At 42.5% G+C, this 27,258-nt stretch overlaps 1 protein-coding gene across 2 annotated transcripts in view; it reads left to right on the top strand.

Annotated features, from left to right (window-relative positions):
- Nucleotides 1–27,258, top strand: part of LOC126395791 (protein unc-13 homolog B-like) — a 91,728-nt gene that overhangs the window by 44,951 nt on the left and 19,519 nt on the right. For both annotated transcript variants that reach the window (XM_050053513.1, XM_050053512.1), the window contains exons 9-23: nucleotides 6,909–7,220; nucleotides 7,334–7,424; nucleotides 15,777–15,823; nucleotides 16,540–16,618; nucleotides 17,547–17,621; nucleotides 18,384–18,603; nucleotides 18,688–18,915; nucleotides 19,025–19,166; nucleotides 19,401–19,570; nucleotides 22,967–23,082; nucleotides 24,446–24,609; nucleotides 25,290–25,440; nucleotides 25,604–25,672; nucleotides 26,359–26,448; nucleotides 26,665–26,802. In XM_050053513.1, coding sequence (XP_049909470.1) covers nucleotides 6,909–7,220; nucleotides 7,334–7,424; nucleotides 15,777–15,823; nucleotides 16,540–16,618; nucleotides 17,547–17,621; nucleotides 18,384–18,603; nucleotides 18,688–18,915; nucleotides 19,025–19,166; nucleotides 19,401–19,570; nucleotides 22,967–23,082; nucleotides 24,446–24,609; nucleotides 25,290–25,440; nucleotides 25,604–25,672; nucleotides 26,359–26,448; nucleotides 26,665–26,802 — 2,092 coding nt within the window. The remainder of the gene's footprint in view (nucleotides 1–6,908; nucleotides 7,221–7,333; nucleotides 7,425–15,776; nucleotides 15,824–16,539; nucleotides 16,619–17,546; nucleotides 17,622–18,383; nucleotides 18,604–18,687; nucleotides 18,916–19,024; nucleotides 19,167–19,400; nucleotides 19,571–22,966; nucleotides 23,083–24,445; nucleotides 24,610–25,289; nucleotides 25,441–25,603; nucleotides 25,673–26,358; nucleotides 26,449–26,664; nucleotides 26,803–27,258) is intronic.

Raw genomic sequence — 27,258 nt, 5'->3', positions numbered from 1 at the left:
TGCACAGAAGTTTGATGGTTTTCCCAGTGCTTGGCTAGACAGTGAAATGGTTCAAGTCTGTGGCTTTAAAATTCCACTTTACAATGAGGATGAGCTTCTTTGGCTACCTGGTCAAGATCACAATGATTCTCAACTTCTTAATGCGCCCCTAGATTTGTCTGCTGCCTATAGAAAAGGAAATCAGATCATGAATTTAAATCTTGAGCAGTTCTCCCAGATGTTTGAAAATTCATTTCTGTCACAAGGGCAACAAGATTTAGATTTCACATCTTACAGATTAAACAAAGTCAGGATAGATCCAAGACAGCACAATGACATTTATGAAAACCAATGCAGAGATGTTATTGACCTTTCCTGTCATAATAAAGACCACATTGGCCCTTATTGGAACAACCAGGGAGTTAAGACATTTCTTGCTCAAAAGGTTGCCGTTTCCCTGAACTCTACTCCAACTGCAAATGCCAATCAACAGCTACTATACAACTGCTACCAACCCTGCCAACGAAGGCGTTCATCCACTGGGGTAACAGTGAAACATGTGGATGATGTATCAGAGAGGGAATGGAGGGAGAGAGTTTCTCCAGGAGAACCACAACCTAACCGTCAAGTCAAAAACATTTCTTCTCTCATATCCTCTTTTGTGGGCAAAACATCACAGGCAGAATCAACTAAACCTAGTATATCCTCCACTGACAGAAATTCAAAGAACATTCTTACGTCAGGTTTCCAAAGTCTTAAGTCAAAGATCATCAAAGAGGAATCTACGGCTGTGACACAGCCAGATTTAAGTGTTAAACAACAAACGCAGACGCCAGCTACCACACACAGAAGAATTTTGCCCACAGTTCAAACAGCTGCTCAAGTGACTCACCCCTCAGTTCAATCACATACGGCTTCACAGAAACCAAGACTTTCACGTCAGACTACCATGGCACAACAACCAGCCCCACAAACGCAGCCCAATGTCACAGTGCCTTTAGGATCAAAAGAGTCTCTCACTAAACCTGGACCACCTGGACAAATTACAGCTGGAAAGCCAGTAGAGACACCAGTGGAGAAACCACCTGAACAACAGGCAGGCATCATGAACTTTCTGAAATCTGCAGTGGGAATAGAAGAACCTGTGCCAGAACCCCACAAAGGTTCTCAAACATCTCTCAATGACCAGAGCAAAACTGGCAGCACTGCTTCCTTACCAGGCAGTGCCCCTACAAATAAAGAGGCTACAGGAGTGTCAAATCTATTTGGATCAATTAGCAGCCTATTTAGCGCTGAGCCCTCTCCCCCACAGAAACAGGAAATGAAAGCCAGCGTTACAGAGGGCTCACTGGCATCTAGACCGAAGGGTATACAGAGACAACGAACAATGGACCAAAGTGGTACCTCTCGGCCCACACAAAGCCAACCCCCAAACAAAAGTATATCCCAAGCATTTTCTCCCAGTTCAACAACAGGCCCTGCAACAAGCAGGTCAGAAACTATCCCTTCTACAGAACAGACAAAACATGAGACCGGAACTAAACCATCCGGTGGACTGTTTGGATTTTCAATTGGAGAAATGTTGACAGGATCAACAGCAGCTGCCCAATCTGGACCCACAACTCCATCACCTGCAGCAGATACAGCTCCACAAGAAGAATCACTTGGTAAAAGTATATTATCAATGTTTAGTGGGCCAAACACTGCTCAGGCTGCACCTAAAACTGGGCCCTTGCCTCAAGCACATCCACCAAATGCAGCTCCACAACCCCCTCAGCAGGAATCACTTGGTAAAAGTTTACTATCAATGTTTGGAGGATCAAGTCCTCAGCCTCCCCCTCAAACCAAACCTGCTGCTGAGGTACCACAACAGGGAACTGCTCCTCCAAAAGACCCCCCAAATACAGGATTTCTTTCAATGTTTGGTGGTCCCAGCACCCAACAGCAAGCCCAAACAGGATCTTTTCTGGGGGGAATTCTGCCAGGGTCTTCAAGTTCAACTGAAAGCCCAATGAAAGGACTGTTTTCAATGTTTGGTGATCCCAGTCCTCCACAACCTCAGCCACCAACATCGTCATCTCAACAAAAAGTGGCCAAACCACAAACTCAACAACAAGGGGAACCTCAGACACAATCCAAACCACAAGCACAGCCACAACCACAAGGGCAGCCAGCCACCTCTGTACTTGGGGGAATACTGGGTGGCTTGTCCACCTCTAGTGAAAGTCCGAAAAACACTCTGTTTTCCATGTTCAGTGGCCCCAGTACTCCTCAAACACCAGGAGCTGGTGGAAGTGCAAATTCGTCCACTTCCCCAGGGACTGCAGCTCCCAAAGAACCTACAAAGAGTATACTATCTGTTTTTAATGATGTTGTGTCACCTCCACAGCAAACTCCTGCTGCCTCATCTGCTGGTGTTACTGATACTAAAGAGCTACCAACAGCACATGAGTCTTCCCAAATGTCATCTGTTTCCAGTAGCCTTGTCCCAGCGGTAGCCAATGAAACATCAGGTGAAGTGCACGCCAGCTCATCCACTGATGCTACTGTAGATAGTACACAGTGTGCCACAATGACAGGCACTGATATTGCATCTATAGAGTCAAATTCAACATGTGTCACTGTGCAAAAGAAAACAGACACAGAAGGGGCATCTCAAGATTCTGCTCCCTCCAAAGAGCCACCATCTTCTGGCCTTCTTTCAATGATTAGTGGATTAGGGACACAGGCCCCATCCTCACAAGCAGGGTCCACGTCAGACAGTCCAGGAAAAGGTTTGCTTTCATTATTTTCTGGTCCCAGCACTGAACCGAGTGCTAGCCAGACAGGTCCTTCTCCTCCAGGGTCTGCACCTGCATCATCAGCCCCCAAAGACCCACCAGGCAAAGGTTTGTTCTCCCTGCTTGGAGGCTCTGCCCCTCAGCCATCTTCTCAGCCTGGAAGTTCTCTGTTAGGGGCAATGTTTGGAGGCTCTTCACCCCAACAAACAGCTTCTCAAACAGGGGGGTCATTACTAGGTGGTTTATTTGGAGGGTCTGCCCCTCAGTCTACTCCTCCTGTTGGTCCCACTAAGATTGGAGGAACTGCTCCTCAGACAGGGGGGCCCCAGGCAGGGACATCCTTACTTGGAGGCTTATTTGGTGGATCTGCTCCCCAGGCTGCTGGACCTCAGACTGCTGGGTCTATTTTGGGTGGTCTTTTTGGAGGATCAGCAGCTTCAGCTACAGCACCTCAGACTAGTGGGCCATTTGGTGGATTGTTTGGTGGGCCTGCTACCCAAACTTCAGCACCCCCAAGTAGTAGCTCTATATTGGGAGGTATTCTGGGGGGACCAGCTTCTCAAACAACTACTGCACAGACTGGTACATCTCTTCCAGGTGGCGTTTTATCTGGAGCTTCAGCTCCTAATCAGCCATCTGATAAAAGTTTGCCTTCTGTGCTTGGAGGATCTGTTCCACCCACAACACCCACTACAACAGCTACACCAAAATCAAGTGATGACACGAAAACTTCAGCTACATCTCTTACCAGCACTACTTCTGATGCAACTGCTCTACTAAAGCCCAGTGATGAAAGTAAAACTGCTCCAGCACTAGCTGGTCCTGAAACTTCTGAAACTGATACTGCTACCAAAAGCAAAGACCAGCCAGAAACACTACAAACTGACAGTACAGCTCAGTGTCTTGAGACAAGTTTACCCAAAACAGATGGCACTGTCGCAGAAGAAGTTAAATGCCAAGATGCTGACAAGCCAACTACTTTAACTCATGATATTCAGTCTAAAGAATCTGAAACTTGTGCACAAGCACAACAACCTGCAGAACCAGAGCTTGTGAGTGGTCAGTTGAGTCAAGATACAACAAAACCTAAAGTAGAAGAGGAAACACCAGCCACTCAGTCAGCAAATACTGCAGTCCAGGAACAGCAAAAGCCTCCAGAGCCAGAGAAATCTGTTGGTGACGCGGCAGCAGATGCAGTTACAGGCTTTATGTCTTCCCTTTTCAAACCAACAGTTGCTCCTCCTGAAGGTCCTCAGCAACAGCAGAAGAACTCACTTTTTGGACTGGGAGGAACAACACCCCAAGCTGCTCCTGGTCAGAGTGGAGCATCACTATTAGGAGGCATTTTTGGAGGGTCTAACACCGATACAGCAGCTCCACAAACCGCTGGATCATTACTGGGAGGTTTATTCAAGGGTTCTGCCCCTCAGTCTGGTCCTCAAACCTCCGCCCCCACCACTGGAGGGTCAATATTAGGTGGGATGTTTGGAGGAGGAGCTGCTGCCAAGCCTGCAGGTCCCCAGACTGGTGGATCATTATTGGGTGGGATGTTTGGAGGATCTGCGGCAACAGCACAGCCTGGTGGTTCTTTACTTGGAGGAATGTTTGGAGGAGTTGCTGCTCAGACTGCAGGGCCCCAGACTGGAGCATCTATACTTGGGGGGATCGGTGGATCTTTATTTGGGGGTATGGGACAACCACCTAAGCCATCTGAACCAATACCAGCTGAGCGCAAACCAGTGCCTGGCACTACTCCACAGGCACAGATTAAGAATGAAAGTGCGCCACCAAAAGTATCTCAATCTGGCACTGAGACTAGCATAAGTAAAACAGTGGACTCAACCCTACCAGATAAGGATCAAATAAAATCTGACAGCCTTACAAGTAGTAGTGCCGTGGCATCTGAGGCAGCTTGTCCAGAAACCCCCTCTTCTGTCACCAGTGCTTCGGTAAGCACTACATGTGATATCACCCATCAAGTAGAAAATACTGAAAAAGAGACAACAGCTGTTGAGGGAGAGATAATACATGAGAAGCCCATGGTCATTAAAGGAGACCCTGAAAGTAAAGAGAATGATAAATCAGCCCCAACTGATGCCCACCAAGTGGATACTAATATTGCTCCTCCAGTTAATCAGTTGCCCAACAATGCGGAGCCCCCTCAAGCCAAGTCTGTGCTTGGTTTTATTTCGTCACAGACTGATGCAGGAAAATCTCTTGGGTCCCTATTTTCACCAACAGTGTCATCAGGTACTCCATCAATGCCTCAAACAGAAGGAATGAGTGGTCTGTTTTCAGGATTAAAAACCCTTTCTGGAGGACTCTTTCAAGAGGAAAAACCTGCTGCTGGAAAACAAGAGCCCCCCACCACTTCATTATTTGGGACAAAAATAAGTTTTCCTTGGCAGACAGAGCCACCTAAGCCACAAGCTGCCCCAACTGTAACATCTCAACCCAAAACTAACAACACACCAACAAGTGGTCAAACACATACTGTACAAAAGGTTGCAACATCTGATGCCCAAAAAAGTGAATCGGTAGGTTCCGCAGATGATATAGCAAACCCCCAGATTTGCATCTCCACTCCTGAAGTAGATCCTTCAGCATCCCTGACCCCAAAGGAGAAGGAAGGGCTTGTAGAAACACACCCCTCTGCAGGTCCTACCTCTGGAGTGCAGCTGGACAACCAGTCCAAGATGGATCTATTGAATGCAAAAAGGCTAGTAGAAGCATAATAAATGGCATTTTCCCTAACCATTTATGATGCATTGACGTTTTGGAAAAAAAAAATGTATTCCCTGTTCAGCTCTGCAATCCATCCTTACTAGTTTAATTTAATATTTAGCTTAAGCATATGTGTATTTGTGTGTGTGTGTGTTTGTGCGTATTCATTAATGTGGGTATTTTGTGTGTAGCATCTACATCATTATAATTTCAAATTAGAATTCCAAAACAAAATCTACATATTTATATTTTCATGGGCGAGTCACATGTGAATGTACTAATCAAAGAGAGAAAATTTCTTGTGCTGCTCTTATGATACTGGCTCATGGTTCACTTGAACTTTAATACTCGAATGATATTCATTTGGATTTTAGTCCTCATAGTTGTGCAGTTACAAATCAAGTAATACCCTCAGCAAATGCAAATGACTTAGCAACTGTTTGACAAATTGTGTTTCCTCTTTAGTTTGTAAAGAGACATATTTACATGATCAAATACAAGCCTGGCTGCCTGCAGTATTATAATTAATGTAAATTTAGTTTTGCATGGAATTCTGATTTGATTTGTGTTTTATATTATGTGGTAAAAATTATTTTACAGTTAAGTTTATCTCTTCACATATATCACATTTTGTAAATCCTTACCATAAACCCAGAAACTGCAGTCTGTTTCTAAAAATGATAGCAGTTGTGAAATGCCACTTTATAAAAGGTAAAACTTCACACACACAGATCAGCTCTGCATATTTTATTGTCTTCATCTATTTGCATTTCAACCCTGCATCTCCATTAGTTTACTAACCATCAGCCACCATTAATATGTACCCTGTCTTGTGAACAGATGAAAGGAAAACATTGACAATAAAATATGCAGATTTTATTGTGTTTACAATTCCACACTTTTAAGCAAGGACTAGCATTTGCAGGGGATTTGATACGTCATACCACAAATTAGAGCATGCGCTTCTGTGTGCAGTTTCTATTTGAAAATTCAGTTCTAATGTAGAAGAAGAATATGCAGTGTTTAATGCATATTTTCATTATTTTCCAACATGCAACAGCCTCCCTGCAAGGTTGGGTATCTTTGTAGGGCATGATGTGGTGCTAGTATACTATACCAATTGATCGTTTAGAAAGGGTATTAATAAAAGTAGACCTTTGCTAAATAGTTAAATAACATTTGAATATAATTTGTAGTAGATGAAAGGGGTTTATGCCAAAAACTACTTGTGTTGATTGTTTTAGTATAAAAAGCATTAAGACTAATAACGAGGAAGTACTTTGTTTTATTTAACAATTCTCACTTATCTGGCTTTGGCTATAGGAACCACAAAAATAATATATATCGTAGTCTTTACCCAGTTCTGCTCTCAATAAAAGTGTTTTAACGATGAATATTTTCCTCACTCCTCTCTCACCATTGTAGTCCAGTGGAAAGTAGTCGCTTTGGGTCGTCAGGAAACCTGAGTCAGACCAGCTCCCAGCTTAGTGAGACTGGCCAGGACAGCACTGGAGGGTCAGAGCTGGAGGAGTCCTTCCACTCCTACCACAGTACTAGCTTTCATCCCTCCACCAATGGACAGGCACGCACCAACGGACAACATTCCACCAATGGACATCATCCCACCAATGGACAATCTACTGACGCTGAGAAGGAGAGACATAGTTTGTCCCCTGACGTAGGACGGGGCCTGAAAAGTGACATTCCAGCAGAGAGAGGGTCCTCTAAACTCCTAAGGTACGGTTTTTGCTTTTTAATACTTTTGTATGTCCTATATTGAAAGTGCACGGCAACTGAGAGATTGTCTCCATCTCGTTCTGCCACTCTACTCCTAAATCCACGCAACCCAGGTTCCATGATGATGGGCCGCCATTACCCTTTACCCCATCCAGAGTTCGTTGGTTGAAGGCCATCAATAAAGTCAGGGTTCAGCTCCGGGAGGTAGGCAGTGTTCCCCTTCAGTATCAACAACATCTGATCTCTCATCACCTCTGAAGTCCGACTTTCTTATCCTCTTCTTTCCAACCCTATTACACATATGCAAAGATTACACATATCCATGCACAGACATATCCAAACATTTGCAAGTCTTTGACAGTGGTTGAGTTTAACCTCTTTGGTTGTTTAAGATGATGCACTAAATTGTATTATAATGACATTAGAACTGTAATTGTTTTTTATTCTTGCAACAAAACATGTTTGGTCCTCGCCACACTCATGGTTACACAATATTTTCTTACATCATTAGGTCCATCACTTATTGTTTCAGGGACCTATATTTTGCCTTAATACATGGTTCACTTATGGCAGTTCTCAGGATCTACTATGACTAGCAATTACAGTTTTGGACAAATGTGTCACTGAATGTCATATTTACTTAGAGGTAGTCATCGAGTATTGTGTCTGAATGTTTGAAAAGAGTGTTTTTTTAGGGAATGAAAGATGGACTGAAATCTGTGGTCCAGGGTCCATTGGTCTTAACCACCATCTCATCTCTTGGGTGTGACAAAAATAATGGGCTATTTGAACAACCTAATGAGAGGGAAGAACGTAGTGCAAGAGATCAGAAGACGTGGCAATCACATCGTCAGTGCTGTTAATCCCTTAATCTTTTTACATTTGTGTATACTGTATAACTTTCAGACAAAGGTATTAACACCCTGAGTAATAATTGATCATTTGTACTATTTGGAGCCCCTACTTTTTCTGAAGAATACACTTTCATAAAAAGTGTTGGAAATGATGTGGGATTGTTTTGATCTCTGTCATATTATAATTGGCTTTTGGTGTCAGAATCAGATGCCATTAAGCCTCATATTGAACCAAACTCCAATACCACTTCTGAAGAATCTGTATTCAGTGCACGTTACCAGATGACAAATCTAATCCTGCATCTAAGTCCAATCGAAAATCTTTAGAGGGTAGGCATATGAAAACAGAATATCTCAGCCCTAACTGGGGTTCATCTCCTTGATTAAGCTTTTTATGGCACGGCAGTAAAAGAGTAGCTCATATAGAACCCCGATTGGCTCCATTATAATGATTGGTTTGCACGGACTGGTCGAGACTAGCGTGTACTGGAAATGATGGCTGATTGAAGACATGAGTATAAATGCAAAGCAAGGTGAAAGCTGTCTAAGTGCCATTTATTGCAGGACGAAGGGAAACACTTAGGAGACAAGGCTAAATGCTGAAAAGACTATAATGAATTAGGATTGGTTGTTAATCTGTCTAGCAACGTAACAGTGACCAGCATAATAAAATAATGGAAAACATCCTCACATGCTTGTTAACATTTAGAGGATACAGGGTTCCCACGTGTCCTGGAAAAACCTGGAAAACAGTTGATCAATATTCCAGTCATGGAAAATGAAAGGAAAATGAAAAGGTTTTGGAAAATCTTGTGTTGTCCTGGAAATTTATTTCAACATTCTTGTATTTTCCTTTAGCTTAGTATGTACCACTAGGCTAACTATTGTAGCTCTTCAAAATGGGTAACATTGCCATGTGAAAGTCACATCACATGGAGCACCTACAGGTTGGATAGCGTTACAATTTAAGTGGTGAAAACTTTGAATAATACAAGTAACATTATTCTTCAAATGTGAGTATTACTACTGGCTAGTAACTGCTAGCATTTATTAGGTTTACAGACCAACACTGCTTTCTTACGAACCTACTTTAAATGGCTAAATTATTTTAAATTTGTTTGTATGTTTAGATCACTTGTAAAAGTTGACGTACTTGCCAGCTTATTTTGCCTGCAAAGGTTGTTGTCTAATATTTGTCGTAATTTCTAAGCATGCAAAAGATGATTTCATGGCACTATCTCAGTCTGTCATACCAGGTTGATCATCACTGAAAATATCCTGGAAAAGCCCTGGAAAATGTTCTCTAGAAAAAAACGTGAACCCTGGAATATTATGAGATGAGATGTGTGGCGTGTTTACAGTTTCCTCGAAAGTCTCTGACACAGCGGCACACAGGGGCAAATGTAGAGCAGGAACTGGAGCTGGCTGCCAGATCAGTTTCAACACCCATATTTGATACGACTGAGCTGCAATCTTTGAATAGAAATTCCTTCCTATTTACAATTTTTTCATTAACAAAGTGAAAGTCAGCAAGGAAATCACCGATTCAGGGGAAACTAATGGTACTGATATGTCTGATAGGGGTGTTTTCACAGTTTTATGAATAGAACGAGCAAAATCATGAATATCAGCAACTGGCAGATGCGGAAACACAGAAAAAAGAATGAATGAGAGTGAGAGCTGGCAGTCTCACAGCCTCAGATTAGCTTTGTGCTGGAGTACATTGCCAGAGGACAGAAGGAGAGAGAGCAGAGAAGGCATGCAAGAGGGTGGGAGGGGAGACGGGATGGCTACTTAACTGAGCATGAGCTGCTGTGTGATCGCGGTTTACTACGAGCACGAGCTTGGCGTTCCAGCAGTAGAAAGTAGGGATTCAGCACTTCTGCATCTCTGTCAGTTAAAGAAATATGCTGGTTTAATTGAGGCAGAGCAAGACATTTGATAATAGATACATTTTGAAGAGAAACAGGGAAGTTACCGTGACCGTGGATTTAATGGATCTTGCAAGATGATATCTACAGGTTGTTCTTGATTATAATTTCCCCATAAGGTAAGGCTTACATTTTAATACACAGTATATGTTGTCCTTTTATGCACTTAGTCTTAAGTTTGTGTGGACTTTGATTAAATAATACATGTTATAATGTACATAACTCATATTTGGCCAATGAAAAGGTCTTACTGTATGCGCCCAGTACTTCAAGAGAGACAACGGAATTTCAGCTTGTTTCATTCGTCAGACGATCGAAATTGTCATAGTAAATGTCATTATTTAATAAGAAGTTAAAAAACTTCACAAGAAAGATGTCTTTTTTTATTCAGGCCACAGACCATTTAGTAAGGAGAGAAAAGAGACTGCTGCAGGCTATCACTATGACTGTCTTGGAAAGTAGGCCTGACCCCAACAACCCTTCAACCTTTCTTTAACCTGGACTGCTAACTAAGAAATCACTGACTATTGAAGTGCACCCATAGCAGATCATGGGTGTTTGTTAGAAGTGAAGCCAAATGATTGTTTTTAATTATTTGGTAGGGAATGTGTTTAAGCCAGATATTCCTGTTCATATTTATTAATCAGAAATGGCATGATACTTTAAAGGGAAGCAATAATGCTCCCAGTACATTCAGAAAGCCTAATTCCATTTAGCCGATATGCTCATCAGCTTCATTTCAAATTCAATAGCAATAGGAAACATTCTATTCTGACAGGATGGCTAATAATTTTCTGCCTACCAAACTCTTATCAGGCTAACACACACCTTCAGTGCTCAAGTGCTTATTGGGGACCTCCAGTGCAGGGGTGTGTTAATGTAGTTGGGAACTATCCATTCTCTGGTATCATTTTACTTATTGTAATAAGGAATTCACCTAGCAAAATGAAAGCTAAGGGACATCATAGTAATGTAATCATATTATGTTACCTTATAAAATTAATGTGCAAAATAATTGTGGTCAGTTTGGTAATTCATCTGTTGTGAGTGCACCCATAGTGCATTGTGTGTGTGCTTTGTTTAAGGCTGTAATTAAAGCCTTTATGTCATACAATTTGTTGGAGACCTTGCACATGCTGTGGCCCCATTTTTAGTCACAGAGATAAAGCATCCAAAGAAAAGTTAAAGTTTCCATAACAAATTCTAGAAGTGCTTTATATTCACTAGCCCTAACAAATCCTACCTGTTCAAAGCACCTGTCTCTCACTGATCTTTATGGACAGGCAGCAAGAATTGTCCATGGCACTATAACAATTACAGGATTTTCTGATTTCATGATCTAATGATCTAAATGGTGATGCTCAGTGGACAAAGATGATATCACCGAGTTGTGTCTACTATATATTATGACTAAATGGAAGGATCATATCAGACATTTGTGTATAATTTCTCAACTTGTACTCTTTCTTTTTTGTGTACAAGACATTCCACATGCAGAAATGACTTTTGATTTGGATTACATAGAGTTCTGGATGTTTTGTAATGCCATCAGATAGATTTATGTTGCATTTTGGCAGAGCTCAATAGTCCCTTTAGTGTAGTCCATGATCTGTCAGAGCCACAGTCTCAAGCCATGCAGCTGGTATGGGTGTGAAAGAATGACATGGCCTTAGAGGAGAGAATTGACCTGTCATCTAATTACCGAGCTGCCTTTCTAAAGCATCCTAATTACAGAGATGTAAGCAGCTGCATGGTGCTCGTTCTGCAACTGTGACTGAGAGGAGGTCAGTTATAGACACTCTCAATCCTACTTCTATACTGTGCTTAGTAGTATATACTCTCAATGTGACCTCATATAAGCAAATACATTTAAAGCCATAATATGGCCATAAATTGTTGACTGTTGAAATGTAAGTATGCGGTAATCAGTGTCAAAGGAATTACTTATTGTTTTTCTCTCATAACTGTCTGGTCTGTTGGCTCAGTTGTCAGTCCAATTCTATCAGTGTAATTGAAATAAGAAATATGAATTTGATAACTGAGAAAATCCATTAGCAGTAGCATATAAACAATTTTCTTGATTTGGTGATTTAATGATTAGGTTTGGGTGCTATTCTATAGCAAATACAAAGCAAAAACCTGGCATAGCAGAACTACCAACCAAATGAGCAACACATGAGAACAATACACTTCTTTGTCAACAGAATAACCTATTATCTTTTTGTCAGTCATGGAACAGGCACTCAGGCATTTGAAGTTTAAGATGTTGGCTTACGATTACGCCAGCCTGAAGAGTCACTGAGGCAGTGATTTGTCCATGTGTGGGAACAGCTGATCAAGAGTGCCTCTTCTCAGGGATGTTCCCCAGAGGACACCTAAGTGGACAGGATGGACCCTACAAATCAGAGCAACTTCCACTCTCGCCCAAGAGGCGAGGCCTGCAGGAGAGGAGATCAGAGAGCCCCAAAGTGGGGCGGAGCCTGCGCAGAAAGCTGCAGAAGTGCCTGCAGGGGCCAGAGGATGACTCCCTCCATGACCTGTCATCAGTGGACACTACCTGCACCAAAGCTGACCTCACCCCGCCTGGGGAAAACAGCAGTTCTGATTGCCAGGATGGCGTTGGAGTTGTCGAAGATACTGATGCCAGGCTTACTGAAAGGATTAACAGTGAAGAAGAGAAAAACAAGACAGAGGATGAGGAGGCGGAACAAGGCTCTAGTAACATAGTAGAACATATCCTAAAAGAGCTGAAAGGCATCAACAAGATCCAGGAGGAAATTTCTGACCTGAGGCAGTATCTAACATCTGTGCGAGGCTCGGTGGATGAAGTATCCTATTGTGTTGACGCAGTTCTCAGTGAAATAGGAGAGCTGTACTCTGGAGCTTCAGCTGCACCTCATCCTAGTCCTGATTCTCAAAAATCCCGCATCAGACGAGGAAGCCTGGGTAGACAGAACGCCATCATATCTCAAGGAAGTCCACTGTTTGATCGCAAAGATGGTGTAAATGATGCAGGATGTATCCCATCTCAGATGTCACCCAAACAATGGCTTGTCGATAGAGTCACTCTGCCATCAGACCAGCAAACAGAAGAAGAGAACTCAAAGCAGAGTTCAAATATGCACATGCTAGGCCCTGCAAAACCTGACCCCTGCTATCTGGAACTTCATCATGGCCGAGACTACCAAAGCACCAGCTCTCTGTCATCGTGTCACAGTTCCAACTATCCGGAAGCAAGCCTCTTTTCTGGTGACACAGAATATGACAGGTGGCCTTCTGTTGAAATGCAGCACAGTATAAGTGGAGGAGGTTGGAGTGAGGAGGACATCTGCTCCTGTACAAACAGTGGAGAAGAGCTTGAGAATTGTCTAGGTGTTTGGGACAGGTGCACCACAGAGGAAACGCAAAGCAGCACACCGGGTCATTCTTCAAACAACAGCTCTGAGCATCTCTCATTGCTGTTTGGACACCATTACAACTCTCCTTCAAGTTCCTCCAGCGCGGTTGACTGGAGGCCTGCCAGGCTACAAACTGAGGAAGAAAACTTGGAGTGTGACTGTTCTGCAAACTGCCCATACTCGCGTAGTTCCGGTTACCACACCATGGATGCTTGTGCAAATGAACTGGGTAGTGAGCCCTCCAGGAGTCTTAGTTGCTCCACTGTGTTGTTGACGGACTGTGATGATGGTTATCTGGAGCCACATTCACTGTGCGACGACTGTCCATCTTCTGGTGACACTCTTGATCTGGGGTCTGCCGACAGTTTGGACAGAGAGTGGACAGATCACAGTATTTCCAGGGATGAAGCAGAGGAATCTTTGTCACAAGAGTCTTCTGAAATAGATCCTGGGAGCGCAACCAAGACGCCCAATGCAGGTTTTGATTTAACAACCTTTAGCAAGGCTGTACTCACTTTCAGGTCGGCTTTGACGGGGGCTTTGAAAAAGTTGGATGGATCCAATGCTGAATGTGTCAATAATGATAGTGGGCCTGAGGCATCTCCATCCCCTGTCAGACCAGCCAGTGAAGCCAAGGAAGAGCAGAGCAGCACAGAGCATACAGAGGGAGACTTTAGTCTGACTGAAAATCACACTCAATTTGGCACCCCAAAGGAGGAGAGTGAGGCTTCGGTTTACGTGGACTGTGGTGAGACACATGAGAACATCCCATGCTCCCTTCAAGCATCCCCCCATGATGCAAGCCACTCTCCTTGCACCCCAACTGAGTATCACTCCATAGAGACTTCACTTCAGGGAAAAGGAGAATGTCCAACAGACGGGGAACTGTCCAACCTCGAGTTAACACCAGACCATTGTCCAGCAAGGCAGGGCGAGAGTCCACTGTGTCCAGTATTCAGTACAGATGAGATGCGGTTAAGTCCAATTAGGGAAGGCCACATTCTCGATGAGGCAGATCAAGTAAAGCCTACCGATGCCAGTCACAAAGAGCGTATAGCTAATTTCCAGCGGATTCTGAAGGAAAAGAGGCAAAGCCGGCAAAGACTGTCCAAATCTGCCCAGGGTTCCCAGGGGTCCCATGGGTCCTACAGTTCTCAAGGATCTCAGGGATCCCAATCTCAAGACGAGTTTATACCAGGTATATTTAAGGATATTTTCTTCAACTTCACTTCACTTCACTTCAAGTGATGACAAGCCCAGTAATATCAGCAAAAAAAAAACATCTTACAGTGTGTAATAATGTGATTTAATGATAGAATTTATAAACACTTGTTGATTTGAGAGTCATTAATTTATTGGTTATGTCTTTTAAACCACCTTCTTGCAAATATGGTCAAAATAGATATGTCAACTCCAGTTACTTTACACGATTTTTAATCCTTCTGTGTTTTTTCTGTCTCTGCAGAGTGTGGGAGAGAAGATAATCAGGTTACTCATACAACATTAGCTCCATATTTAGCATTTTTGTTTTGTTGATTTAGATTGTTGTGGCATAATTTTGTTTGTTTCTCCATTACTTGTCACTTGCCAAAGGGAATGTGCTCCCCGAAACACAATGCGGTATGCAAATGATACAGGTTATCATAGGGTCGATATGTAATATTTATTGGAAATTTCATCCCGTATTCTGGAAAAGACATTTGTCCCATCACTTCAGTTATTCTGTATAATAAATAGTTTATCATTGGTTTCATTCATGTTGTAGCTTTAGAGTATGATTCCCAAATTCTGTTTGTAGCGCTTGTGGTAGTGCTGCTGCTTTATGTTTTCCCTCGAAGTTTTTCAAACGCTATCAGAGACTTTTATTGAGAGAGTGAACCCCAAAAGGATCTCAACTTTTAACTTCTGTCATTTGAGAAACAAGTCTACAAATGAAAGGCTTTACCTCTGAGGAAAAAGTAGAAGACTTTGCACGTGTATCCCCCCCAGTCATAATTTTGGTTGGTTTGTGAAATCCCTGCAAATGTTTTATCTACTTCCCTTGGATTTTCTGGGGTGTCTCTTAAAGCAGTCTGTGGGCAAACAGACTTTTCGTGCGTCTCGACCTGTGAAATAGAACTTACTACGTAATGTTGGTCCACCATTTCATTCCACATAACATCTCTTTCAATTAAAAAGTTCAGCAACAGTTATTTGACGGTGTTTTAAAAGCATCATCACTTATTTTTTTTATTTGACTTTGCATGGTCTGTAACATCAGAGAGGTGAAACTCAACCAATTCAAACTCTCCATTACCTCCCTTTCCTCATGATAAACACCAATGTGTGAGCCTTTGTAAGTCTGCCTAAATTCTCACTTTTGAAATCTTGTAGGTTCGAGATGAAGAACCCAGTGCACGACAAGCCTGGGTCAAACCAGGGTAAGTCATGAATTGTTAACACCTACGTTTGGGTTGCTAGACACAATTTTAAGTATCAATTTTGGACTTCTTAATTAATAATAAGTGGCAATAAATGAGCATTTTATCACTAATATGCAGAGGTATGGACTCTAGTCACATGACTTGGACTTTCGTCACAAATTTGATGACTTTAGATTCGACAAAACGAAAAGACTTGCCACTCAACTTGGACTTAAACATCAAGGACTCATGATTTCACTTGTACTTTAGCCTTTTGTCTTGAAAATACTCTATACTTTCCCCCAAGCGATTTGGGAAGAGAACGTTATACACATCTGAGAAAAATTAGATTCAATTCAGTTCAATAGAACTTTATTTATCCCAAAGGAAATTCTTGTGCCAGAGAAAGCTTCAAATTACAGGAGAGCATATCATATAGCATAAGAGCATATAATGACTTGTTAAGGACTCAGGACTCAAAGTGAAGGACTTTGGACTTGACTTGGGACTGATCCGTCTTGATTTGGGACTTGCCTGTGTTGACTTTGGACTTGAGTGCAAAGACTTGAGACTTCCTTGTAACTTGCAAAACAAAGACCTGCTCCCACCTCTTCTAGTGTGACTATAGTTATTGGACCATTGTGATTACGGTGTAAAATATCCTGCTATCCAATGCTGTTTTTGTATATGATGACTTTTTGTTAACATTTATGCTGTTTTTTCTTGATGTACAGTGGTGGATCTGGTCTGTATGGAATTGACAGCATGCCAGACCTGCGTAAAAAGAAACCCATCCCTTTGGTCAGCGATGTGGTAAGTACTAACTCGTCATTCCTTCACCATATATACTGTGTGTCACAAGTCATCCTGTTTGTTTTGTTCTTTCTTTGTGAGTGCACGTCTTTCTGTTTGTGAGACCAGCACAGAGGTCACAGTTCTTTTACCTTTGAGCTGAATTTGGGATGAGACTGTTATCAACAAATGGAGACGATATGAAAATGCAATCCGCCTGCTAATTTCTCTCTCCCTCCTCTCTTAAACCTGAAACTATTCCCCACAACTCTCTTGAATGCACTCACTCTCCTTGGTCAGGCTATGGTAAGTTAATAGAACCCAGTTGCCACTCCCTTTCCTGCTAGAGTACAGAATATCAAGTAGGACCAATTAAGCAGTATTTGATGCCTCAAATATGTACGTCTACAGCATGTTGATCTCTTTGATCGCAAACTCCTTGTTTAATACAAATTAAAACATTGCATGCATACTTTTGATCATGGCTAGTTTTACCTCCTACTTGATATTATCTTTAAAATATATAATTAACAAATCATTCCCTCACCCCTTTGGTTTGCATTTCCCTTCACAACCCTAACCCAGCCACAAATAATACAAAGGCAAATGTAGAATACACTACTAACACTTCCACGAAAATCTGTGGCTAATGGTTTTGGAATTGTTTTATAGTGCTGATACTGGTAATACTTGTTATTTTTGGTCATCCTTTTCATGAGTTGCTTAAAACTAATAATACTCACATGGGTTTTCTGATCATTTGGTAAGAATTCATTAGTGAGAAAAACAATAACCCTACTCACCACCTTTACACCCATCCCGGCCACCTGTTCAGCCATACTGACTTTCATTGTTGTAGTAATATCTTGAGGTGTGCTTGGTTGTGGGATGTTTATGCGTTTGATAAATACTAACTTAGCTAAAATCTCCTTTTTCACCTGTTGTTCAGTCTCTCGTCCAAGCCAGGAAGGCGGGGATCGCATCTGCCATGGCTGCTCGGTCCTCAATCAAGGATGAGGAGCTGGTGAGTATAACACCATAAACTTTCTTGGCCATCATCTTAGCCGAGGCTACCATTCAAGGTGCTAATCATTCAAACACTCCCACACTAATGGCACAGCCAACTCTCGGATCCTAGGGTCCAGGTAGACCTGTGAAGACCTCTAGCTTGTAGTGGCGTGGGTGTTATATATTACCTAGTGCCCTTGTGTTTTTTTTATCTGCCATCTCTTTCCCTACCCTGGAAATCCAGAGGTCTCGCTAGAGCACAATTTGAATTTGCTTAGCGAGTCACTCATTTTCATTGCTCATTACCCATGCCCTTGTAGCCGAGCTGCACCAATCACATCAATGTATCTGTACAGGCGGGCCAGAGGCGAGCTAAACAGATGACGACAGCGATGCGACAACAAAGTCCGGAATCAGTCAGTAAACATTGCAAGATGGCTACGGATGAACACCAGTTGTTTGAAACGGCTTTGGCCGCTACAATGAACGAGTTAGACTTGGCTTTTTCTCTAAAAGAGGAACAGAAGACGGCGCTCGAATCTTTCCTTTGCAAGAAGGACGTTTTTGCTGTTTTGCCGACCGGATACAGCAAGAGTCTAATTTACCAGTTAGCTCCGCTGGTAGCGCTCTGGATACGTCACCCCATGTATTGTTCTGATTGGTCGTAGTGTTATCCAATTGCGCACAGTGATATTTTCAAATGCATGCTTGGTGCCGCCCCTCGAGTTTGGCCATTTGCATTACTCATAGCCAAAAAACATAATGTCTCCTTTTGTAGAAAAACCATGTGTACAAGAAGACCCTGCAGGCTCTCATCTACCCCATATCCTGCACTACACCACATAACTTCGAGGTGTGGACTGCCACTACGCCAACATACTGCTATGAGTGCGAGGGGCTACTGTGGGGAATAGCCCGCCAAGGCATGCGTTGCTCTGAGTGTGGAGTCAAGTGCCATGAGAAGTGCCAAGAGCTGCTGAATGCTGACTGTCTACAACGTAAGTACTGCCCAGAAAACCTTGAAACAACACAGTATTTTTTAAACAGATTTTAATCTGTATATGTTTCTGTTCAACGTATAGGTGCTGCGGAGAAGAGCTCTAAGCATGGAGCTGAAGACCGGACTCAGAATATCATCATGGCCATGAAGGACAGGATGAAGATCAGGGAAAGGAACAAACCAGAAATCTTTGAACTCATCAGGGAGGTGTTTATCATCAGTAAGGCCATCCATGCACAGCAGATGAAGACCATCAAGCAGAGCGTTCTGGACGGCACCTCAAAATGGTCGGCCAAGATCACCATCACAGGTGAGCCCACTGACAAACAACTGAAAGAAAATTCATGAAGACAGTCACACGATTCTTACTAATGCCAATGGATGTTTCTCATGTCTTTGTTTCTCCATCATCGCAATAGTTGTTTGTGCCCAAGGACTTCAGGCAAAGGACAAGACAGGATCCAGTGATCCATATGTCACTGTTCAGGTGGGCAAGACCAAGAAGAGAACCAAAACCATCTATGGCAACCTCAATCCTGTCTGGGAGGAGAAGTTCCACTTGTAAGTATCAAAAATTCTTGGTTATAAAATGTGTTTATAAATGTCAAACTCTTCTTGTGCAACATTCTTTCTAGTTTTTCATGTGCCTATAGCAGAGCTTATACTAGCCTCAAGGATTCATCAGTCAAAGTCTAAAGTCTACATATCGCCGTCAGGCTTTTTCTTCATAAACACTTTCTATGGAATTCTGTCCTGTTAAATCAATTTCTATGTTGTTTTTTCCCCGTTTGCTAGTGAATGCCACAATTCCTCAGACCGAATTAAAGTGCGTGTGTGGGACGAGGACGATGACATCAAGTCGAGGGTGAAGCAGCGTCTGAAGAGGGAATCGGATGATTTCCTGGGCCAGAGTATAATTGAAGTTCGAACACTGAGTGGAGAAATGGACGTCTGGTACAACCTGGGTCAGTATGCTGTCTTGTTTATGGCCATACAGTGAGACATTTATTGTTTTTACACCAGGAGAAGCATGAAATGTGTTTTGTCTGTTTATTTTTAGATTCCAAGCACTGAATAGAACTAGATGATCACTCACAAACCTTATGTGTGCACATATAGAGGGTGTAGGTTGTCAGCCCATTTTCTACACCATCTGAAAAAAATTTAAGTAATAGCAGCGGTGATTTCTCTTTGTGGTGTACTGGTTAGAGACACAACCTTTGGATCCTCGTGGAAATATTACAGTACAAGGATATCTTATCCCGGACCAATGGATAATAGGATACTACAAATTTACCATATCTGTTTTGCTTAGTTCTGCCTCAGGCTTTTCCTCCCCTTTCCCTCTTTCATTGTACATTGCTTTCTCTGAATGAAGGATTCACCTAATTATGATGCGGCTTGCCACAGCCATGTGTTTCTGTAGGGCTTTTCACACTGCATATTTCATATTTTAACCCCTTTTCATGCACACATAGTTAACCAAGGGTTAACCCAAGCCAGGGGCTGCTCACACTGCACTTCCACTCGCACTGGGTTCGATGTCCGTAGGAACATGTGACAGATGTTTACATTCTAGAATGATGCGTGACTACTCTTTGAGACCAAGCAGCGACATTAAAAAGGTGCCATTAGCAGGGTTTTATGTGAGATTGATGCTGAAACATCGAAAAGGTGGAGAATGATGGAAAAAGGAAAGACTGAAAAGAAGACAGGTGTTGACGGCATCTTCCATCTGGTTTGTGTTGAACTGATTTCCAACCACAAACGTTGGAACAAACTTCTTAAGTCTCTAAGGGGGTTGCTGAGTGAAAAAAAAAAAAAAGTCCAAAAAAGTTAATAACTTACAAATTATGGCGAAAAGGTAGTTTCTTGCAACCCTAGGATTAAAATAAAAATATTCACAAATGAAAAAACACTTCTGGTTGCTGAAAAGTAGTGTTTAACTTTTGATTTAATACTAAAAATTAAAATCCTCGGCGCGCACTGCAGCACAAGCAGACAGATGCGCGACTCAGAGCAGCATGTGTCATTGACACCAGACTCAGAGCGCAGCGGACCGGTGGAAAATGTCACCATCAGCATATTATTTTACATCAATAAAATCTATTTTATCATTATTTTGAGTCACATTGTTGAAAGAATTTAGTTGTCTGTGTTCAAGCAGGATAATAGGTTTCCATTCATTGCACGTCCGGCTTTCTATTTCCTTGTCGGAGATGGTGTTGCGTTCAAGGTCCCCCAAAAAAACGTGAGGAAAAAAAAGGCTGAATATTCAATTTATTTTTTCCCCACAATCGAATCCCGTGCCATCAAACGAAGATTCGAAGCTTCAAATTTTTTGGCTCAGCCCTAGTAGCTATGGTGATGTCATCCATTGGGTTGTGTACTCCCACTTTGTAGCCTCAAGTTTGGTTTTTTGACTGTCGGCATCTTGTTTTTTTTTTTAGACCTAGAAGTGACCATATTTGGGCAAGATGCTGGCGCTGTGGAGGAGCAAGGGGTGGATCTGACTGAGAAGCCGAGGACACTATCGGCAGACAGCTTGTCACTCAAAGAGGCCCACTCTTAATTATGCGTAACTTCAAGCCTTAATAAAATGTAAACTGGTGACTAATATAAAACTTCACCCTCCGTACAGTTGTTACGCAAGGGGATGTTAGCTACAGAGACCAAAACTTTTTTTGTAGCAGGCTGTAAACATGTTGATTTCTGCTGTAAAGTTGGGCATTTTAACGTGGGTGTCTATAGGGATTGACTCGCTTCTGGAGCCAGCCTCAAGTGGCCATTAAAAGAACTGCAGTTTTTGGCACTTGGGTGTTGGCTTCAGTTTTCAGCCCTGGAGGTTGCTGCTTGGGATAACGCCACAAACCCGAGCTTAACCCAGCTCCAGAGCAGGGCCAGCAAGCCCTAGACTAAAGTCAGGGTTAGCCCACTTTGGAGTTTGCCAGTGTGAGAGCGTTCTCCTTTAGCCTGGAGCTAAGTGCAGTGTGAAAAGGGCTTGTTTGGTGCTCAGACCTCTCTTTGCACAAAGTCCTGTCAACCTCATTAACCACGTCTCTTTTGCCTGCAGCTACTGAAAAAAATGTTTTACACAGGCATGGAGTGGCCCTGAGGCCCATATGTGCCTGCATTAAAATACTGACTTTACCAGGCAAACTTATCCCCTGAAGTCCCTTTGTGCATGCTGACAAAAAAAACTTGATTCATTATATTTCCTATTACTAATCCTCTGGGTTTAAGCATATTTTATTAGGATGAGGCCTGAATACATTCAATAATTATCAGTCCCTCTTGCTATGCTGTATGAGCACTGGTTGTACAGCACAAAAACGTAAAGGCTAAAGTACTTTTTTATCCGGCAGACAAACCACATTATGTTAAGGGTTATATTTCAAAATTACGATCTCTTTATCTCTGTCTGTTTCCCTAAATATGTCTCCTGTGTTGTCAAAAGCTTTTATCCAAACATTAACTCACTCCCAGAAGTGAACTGATGGATTAATTCACCCCAGACATTATGTCATATTGCTTGGATTTCTATCTTTTAAAAGCACTACTCATTTTCATATCCGTGTCGTACAGTATGTTAGATTGAGGCGTTCACATCTGAAGCACAAAGCATCTCGTTTCTACTTGATTAAAGTGCAGAAAATGACTTCACTGTGGCATTAATAAATCATCCAATGGAACAGCATGGCACTGAATATGAATGTGCCTATAAATCTGCAGTTGTTTTTTGTAAACTGAGAGACATAAAGAGCTTGATTTTATATCCATCAATAAAATGTTGCATTGGTTCGGAGTCTGTAGGCAAAATTAATAATCAGTCATGAAATATGCCCCATCTATTTCAAACATTTTCTCGTCCCTATCTCCATCTTCCCCCTCTTCTCTGTACTCTCTCCCTTTATCCTCCTGAAGTGTGATTATCAAGAAGCAGCACTCCAGTCGGAAATCGACTGATCCGCCGACATGTACAAATTACCCCTAATGATGTGCCTGTCAGGGCAAATAGCAGGGGTGAGCCGCCAAGCATTCCACCTCCAGAGAGGCTCTGGCTAAAGTGTCTTTAGTGATCAAACGCAGATCCATACAGCCCACTGCCATTGTCTCCCTCTCTATCAGCCAGAGGACTTCTATTAGCGTTGCCGGCTCTGCACTGCCATCAAACTGTAGAAACAGAGCCCCCTACAATAGATCTGCCACGTTAATAGTCTGTAATTAGTGTTGTATTAACAGACCTGGTTCCATGTGCCTCTGTGTCACAGATTTGTATTGGAGTTATGAATTGAGAACGTATTTACATGTGTGTGTTTGTATGGGAGTATCTGCATGACTGTATTTGTGTTTGATTACAGAGAAGAGGACGGACAAGTCTGCCGTGTCAGGTGCCATTCGCCTTCAAATCAACGTGGAGATCAAAGGAGAGGAGAAAGTGGCGCCGTATCACGTGCAGTACACCTGTTTGCATGAGGTATTTGAGTCTGCAGAAGCTATGGGTTATGCTCTTAATAATCTGGACAAGGGCTGCTCCATTATGGCAATAATCATAGTCACGATTGTTTTGCTCAATATGTAGGTCGCGGTTATTTCACACAAATACTCATTGACTTGGGAAACATGAGGCATTTATTGAACATAAAAAAACTTTGGTAACTTACGCTTAAAGCACCAAATACTGCCATATTGTCAAATAAGTAAAAGTGAAAGACAAAATGAAATGCAGCTTGCACTTGTTTATACAGAACAGGCACAACTGACTAAGGGTGTTTTCATACCTTCCCTGTTTGATTCGGTTCAATCTAACTCAAGTTCATTTGCCCCCTAAGTGCGGTTCGTTTGGGCAGGTGTGAACACAGCAATCACACTCAGGTGTGCACCGAAACAACCGGACTGAGACCTTCTTGAAGAGGTGGTATTGGTCTGGTTACAAACAAACTCTGGTGCAGTTCGTTTGTGGTGAGAACGTGTTCAGACCTGGATGTGAACCAACTGCAGTCACATGACACATTGTTTGGGTTAAACATGAGCATGTTACAGTCCTGGAGGATTATTAATGTGCACCTCCTCCTGTACTGCCTTAATATGCACATTCAGCACATCCAATGCATCAAAACATTGTTTTCTAGTTGGAGCCGCGCCTCGTTTTCAAACTGTATGGTTTGACTAAAATGAACAATGACAGCAATATAGTCCACGATGAGCAGCGCTAAAATCAACCTGCGTAGTTGTCCCTCCATTGTGACATTAGAAAGTGTCACATTTATCTTGCAAGTGTACTCTTCTTCAACGTTTGCTTTACTTCCTGGATTTTTCCCACATGGAAATTCTGACCAATCAAGAGCAGCTTTCTCACACAAGGCATTTGATCTGGTCCGCTTGTAAATGCTGCCGTGAGAACACGAACCAACTCCAGGCAATTATACAACTTTGTAACAAAATTAGTCCCTGATTTGGACCAAAGCAAGACAACTCTAGGTCTGAAAGCACCCTCGCGACACAATAATTATTTTATTGCGATTAACTTGTTTTTATAATTGTTAGAAACCAATATCAGAATTGAAAATGGAACTAATCACCCAGCCCTAACCTGAACACATAGGACGTTACATAACCATTAGGTTTTCAGGACAGGATATCTAAAAAAGGTGCTGATGTTCTAAATCTACTTCTCTCTTAAGTACTTGAAGATGTTTACTTTCAACTGGTTTCAGATTCTGAAATCTTTTTGTTGTGTATACATGAGTTTTAATTTGGCCAATACTTAGTATTGCGCTTTAAATGTCTTGGGACAATCAATTCAAATGACATCAACCCAATTATTCTGTCCATTACAGAACCTGTTCCACCACTCCACTGATATGCTCGGCCAGGGTGTGGTGAAAATCCCAGAGGCTCGTGGAGACGACGCCTGGAAAGTCTACTATGATGATGTGGCACAAGAAATAGTTGACGAGTTCGCCATGCGCTATGGGATCGAGTCAATCTACCAGGCCATGACGTGAGTCTGACCCTGCATCCCAGATTCTTTTTGCCCTTACAAAGTAGATACTGTTGAATGGAGCGTGCATACGATTGGGAGATACTACTTCGCCATAACATTGGTCCTTGAACTTTGACCCTTTTGCTAATATATCCTTTGGATATCACAGAGGGACATACGAACTTTCTCCCTACTCTCTCTCTACCTGTCCATGTGTTTGTTTCCTCTTCATCTCCATCTCCTCTAGTTCCCTTTTTGCCTTTTGCTCTCATATCCAAGTGCCTCTCGGTGCCGTTGTCATTCTCTGTTGGCCTTCAAATGAAAGAAAATCAATTATAAATGGGCCGAGGATGGATTTGCCTCCATGAAATGTCATGCTCCATACAGATGCCTGTTAGCTGGGCCCATCACTCACAGAAAGCACACTCCAATGGGGCCATCCTTCAGCCTAAACATGCCAGCTAGCTCATGGGCAAATGAAATGGCTATTCCTAATAGGGATCATTAGGTGGGGAAAAAAAAGACCCCAGAGAGGACACATGGCTGACCAAATAAAGGCACAGCTCTTCACGAAGTACGCCTTGACAAAACCTTTTCTCTGTGACAATGTAATGTGTTTCTAAGTGTGATGAAATGGGAAGAAGAAGAGGTCTGCTGCCCAGGTTTTTAACAAGCTTACTCTGTGCTCGTCTTTCCAGGCACTTTGCCTGTCTATCGTCTAAGTACATGTGTCCCGGGGTCCCCGCGGTGATGAGTACCCTGCTGGCCAATATCAATGCCTTCTACGCCCACACAACCGCCTCCACCAATGTGTCCGCCTCCGACCGTTTTGCTGCTTCCAATTTTGGGGTATGTATTCTTGTACCACACAAACACGCACACCAGATTTGTCTCTCTTGCTTTCTTTGCTAGTTATACATAAACTCATGTAGCCTCTGTCTTTTTTTTTGCATTTTTGTGTACAAATACTCATATTGCTCATCATTTCCTTTCTCTTTTATTCACCATACAGAAAGAACGCTTTGTCAAGCTTTTAGACCAGCTACACAACTCCCTGCGAATCGACCTCTCCACCTACAGGGTAAGATTTTGATTGTACTAATAAATATCGCTGCCATCATGACTGATATTGTTCTGAGTATTTTAAGTGTTTCCTTGAGATTGAAAGCATGTTTTTTTGCTTTAGCTGTGTTGATGATTTATTTATTTAATATTTATTTAGCCAGGAAAACCTCTCGAGATTAAGATGAGATTTTCAACAGTGTCCTGGCCAAGACAGGCAGTAACATAAGTTACAGACCGAGAACATACAACAAAAATACAAAATTCAAATGTAAAGCTCTATAACAAGGAATATAAAACACAAAAAAGGATGAAAGTAGGTTATTGTGTACTAGAGGTAACCATAAAAACGCAAAAAGGGGCAGCTACACGATCACAAAGACCACCTAAGATACACTGTGACACTGGCATATAGACGATATTTACTTTCCACAAAAGAATAGATTATTGTACTACTACTATTATGTAAAATTAAGCAAATGGCTCCACCTACCGAAGCACTTGCATGGAAAACCTTGTGATCTGTTGTTTAAATATGCCTTTTGTGACATGTCACGGATGTGAGTGTTATCTAATGACTTAAGTAGTACAGAACAGTAACCTGATTTACACTCTTAAACATGACGCTGGTCTAATTTATATGTACTACACACCTGTAGTGGTCATTGATTATATTGAATTTAGCTTGCTTTTTTTTCTATGTAGAATCACTTTCCTGCCAGCAGCAAGGAGCGCCTGCAGGATTTGAAATCCACTGTGGATCTTCTAACCAGCATCACCTTCTTCAGGATGAAGGTAAAGTTTATTGTTTCTGTATTTTCACTGTTGTTGCTTTCTGCATAATCTCAGCAAATGGTTATCTCTTGATGTTTAAATGGGATGTTTTGCCACAGCTTGGCCAGGAAGTCACAACCTGATAAATTAGACCCACGGTATTCCTTGTTTTAAGTTTTACTCAACAAGTGTAAATGATTGTCACTGCCAGTGTTGCTATCTCCATCTGGTGTTCAGGTCCAGGAGTTACAATCTCCGCCCAGAGCCAGCCAGGTGGTGAGGGACTGTGTCAAGGCCTGCCTCAACTCCACATACGACTACATCTTCAACAACTGCCACGAGCTGTACAGCAGACAGTACCATCCTAATGACACAGTAAGTCACTCGCTAATTATCCAACTGTGGCAGCTGCATCAGGAAGTGGAAGTGCTGCAAGGCCAAGTAAATACTATACACTTCTCGTCACTTAAAGTAATAGTTTGGATCTTTTTAAGTGGGGTTGTATGAGGTACTTTTCCATCCATCCATCCATCCATTTTCATCCGCTTATCCGGGGCCGGGTCGGGGGGGGGCAGCAGGCTGAGCAAAGCACCCCAGATGTCCCTCTCCCCAGCAACGCTTTCCAGCTCCNCCTACCAGTGGGACGTGCCCGGGACACCTCCAGCGGGAGATGCCCGGAGACATCCTGATCAGATGCCCGAACCACCTCAACTGACCCCTTTCGATGCGAAGGAGCAGCGGCTCTACTCCGAGCTCCCTACGTATGTCCGAGCTCCTCACCCTATCTCTAAGGCTGAGCCCAGTCACCCCACGGAGGAAACTCATTTCCAC

The sequence above is a fragment of the Epinephelus moara genome, chromosome 9 (genome assembly GCF_006386435.1).
Source record: "Epinephelus moara isolate mb chromosome 9, YSFRI_EMoa_1.0, whole genome shotgun sequence".
Classification (NCBI taxonomy): Eukaryota; Metazoa; Chordata; class Actinopteri; order Perciformes; family Serranidae; genus Epinephelus; species Epinephelus moara.
This window is presented reverse-complemented; position numbering and strand designations above follow the sequence as displayed.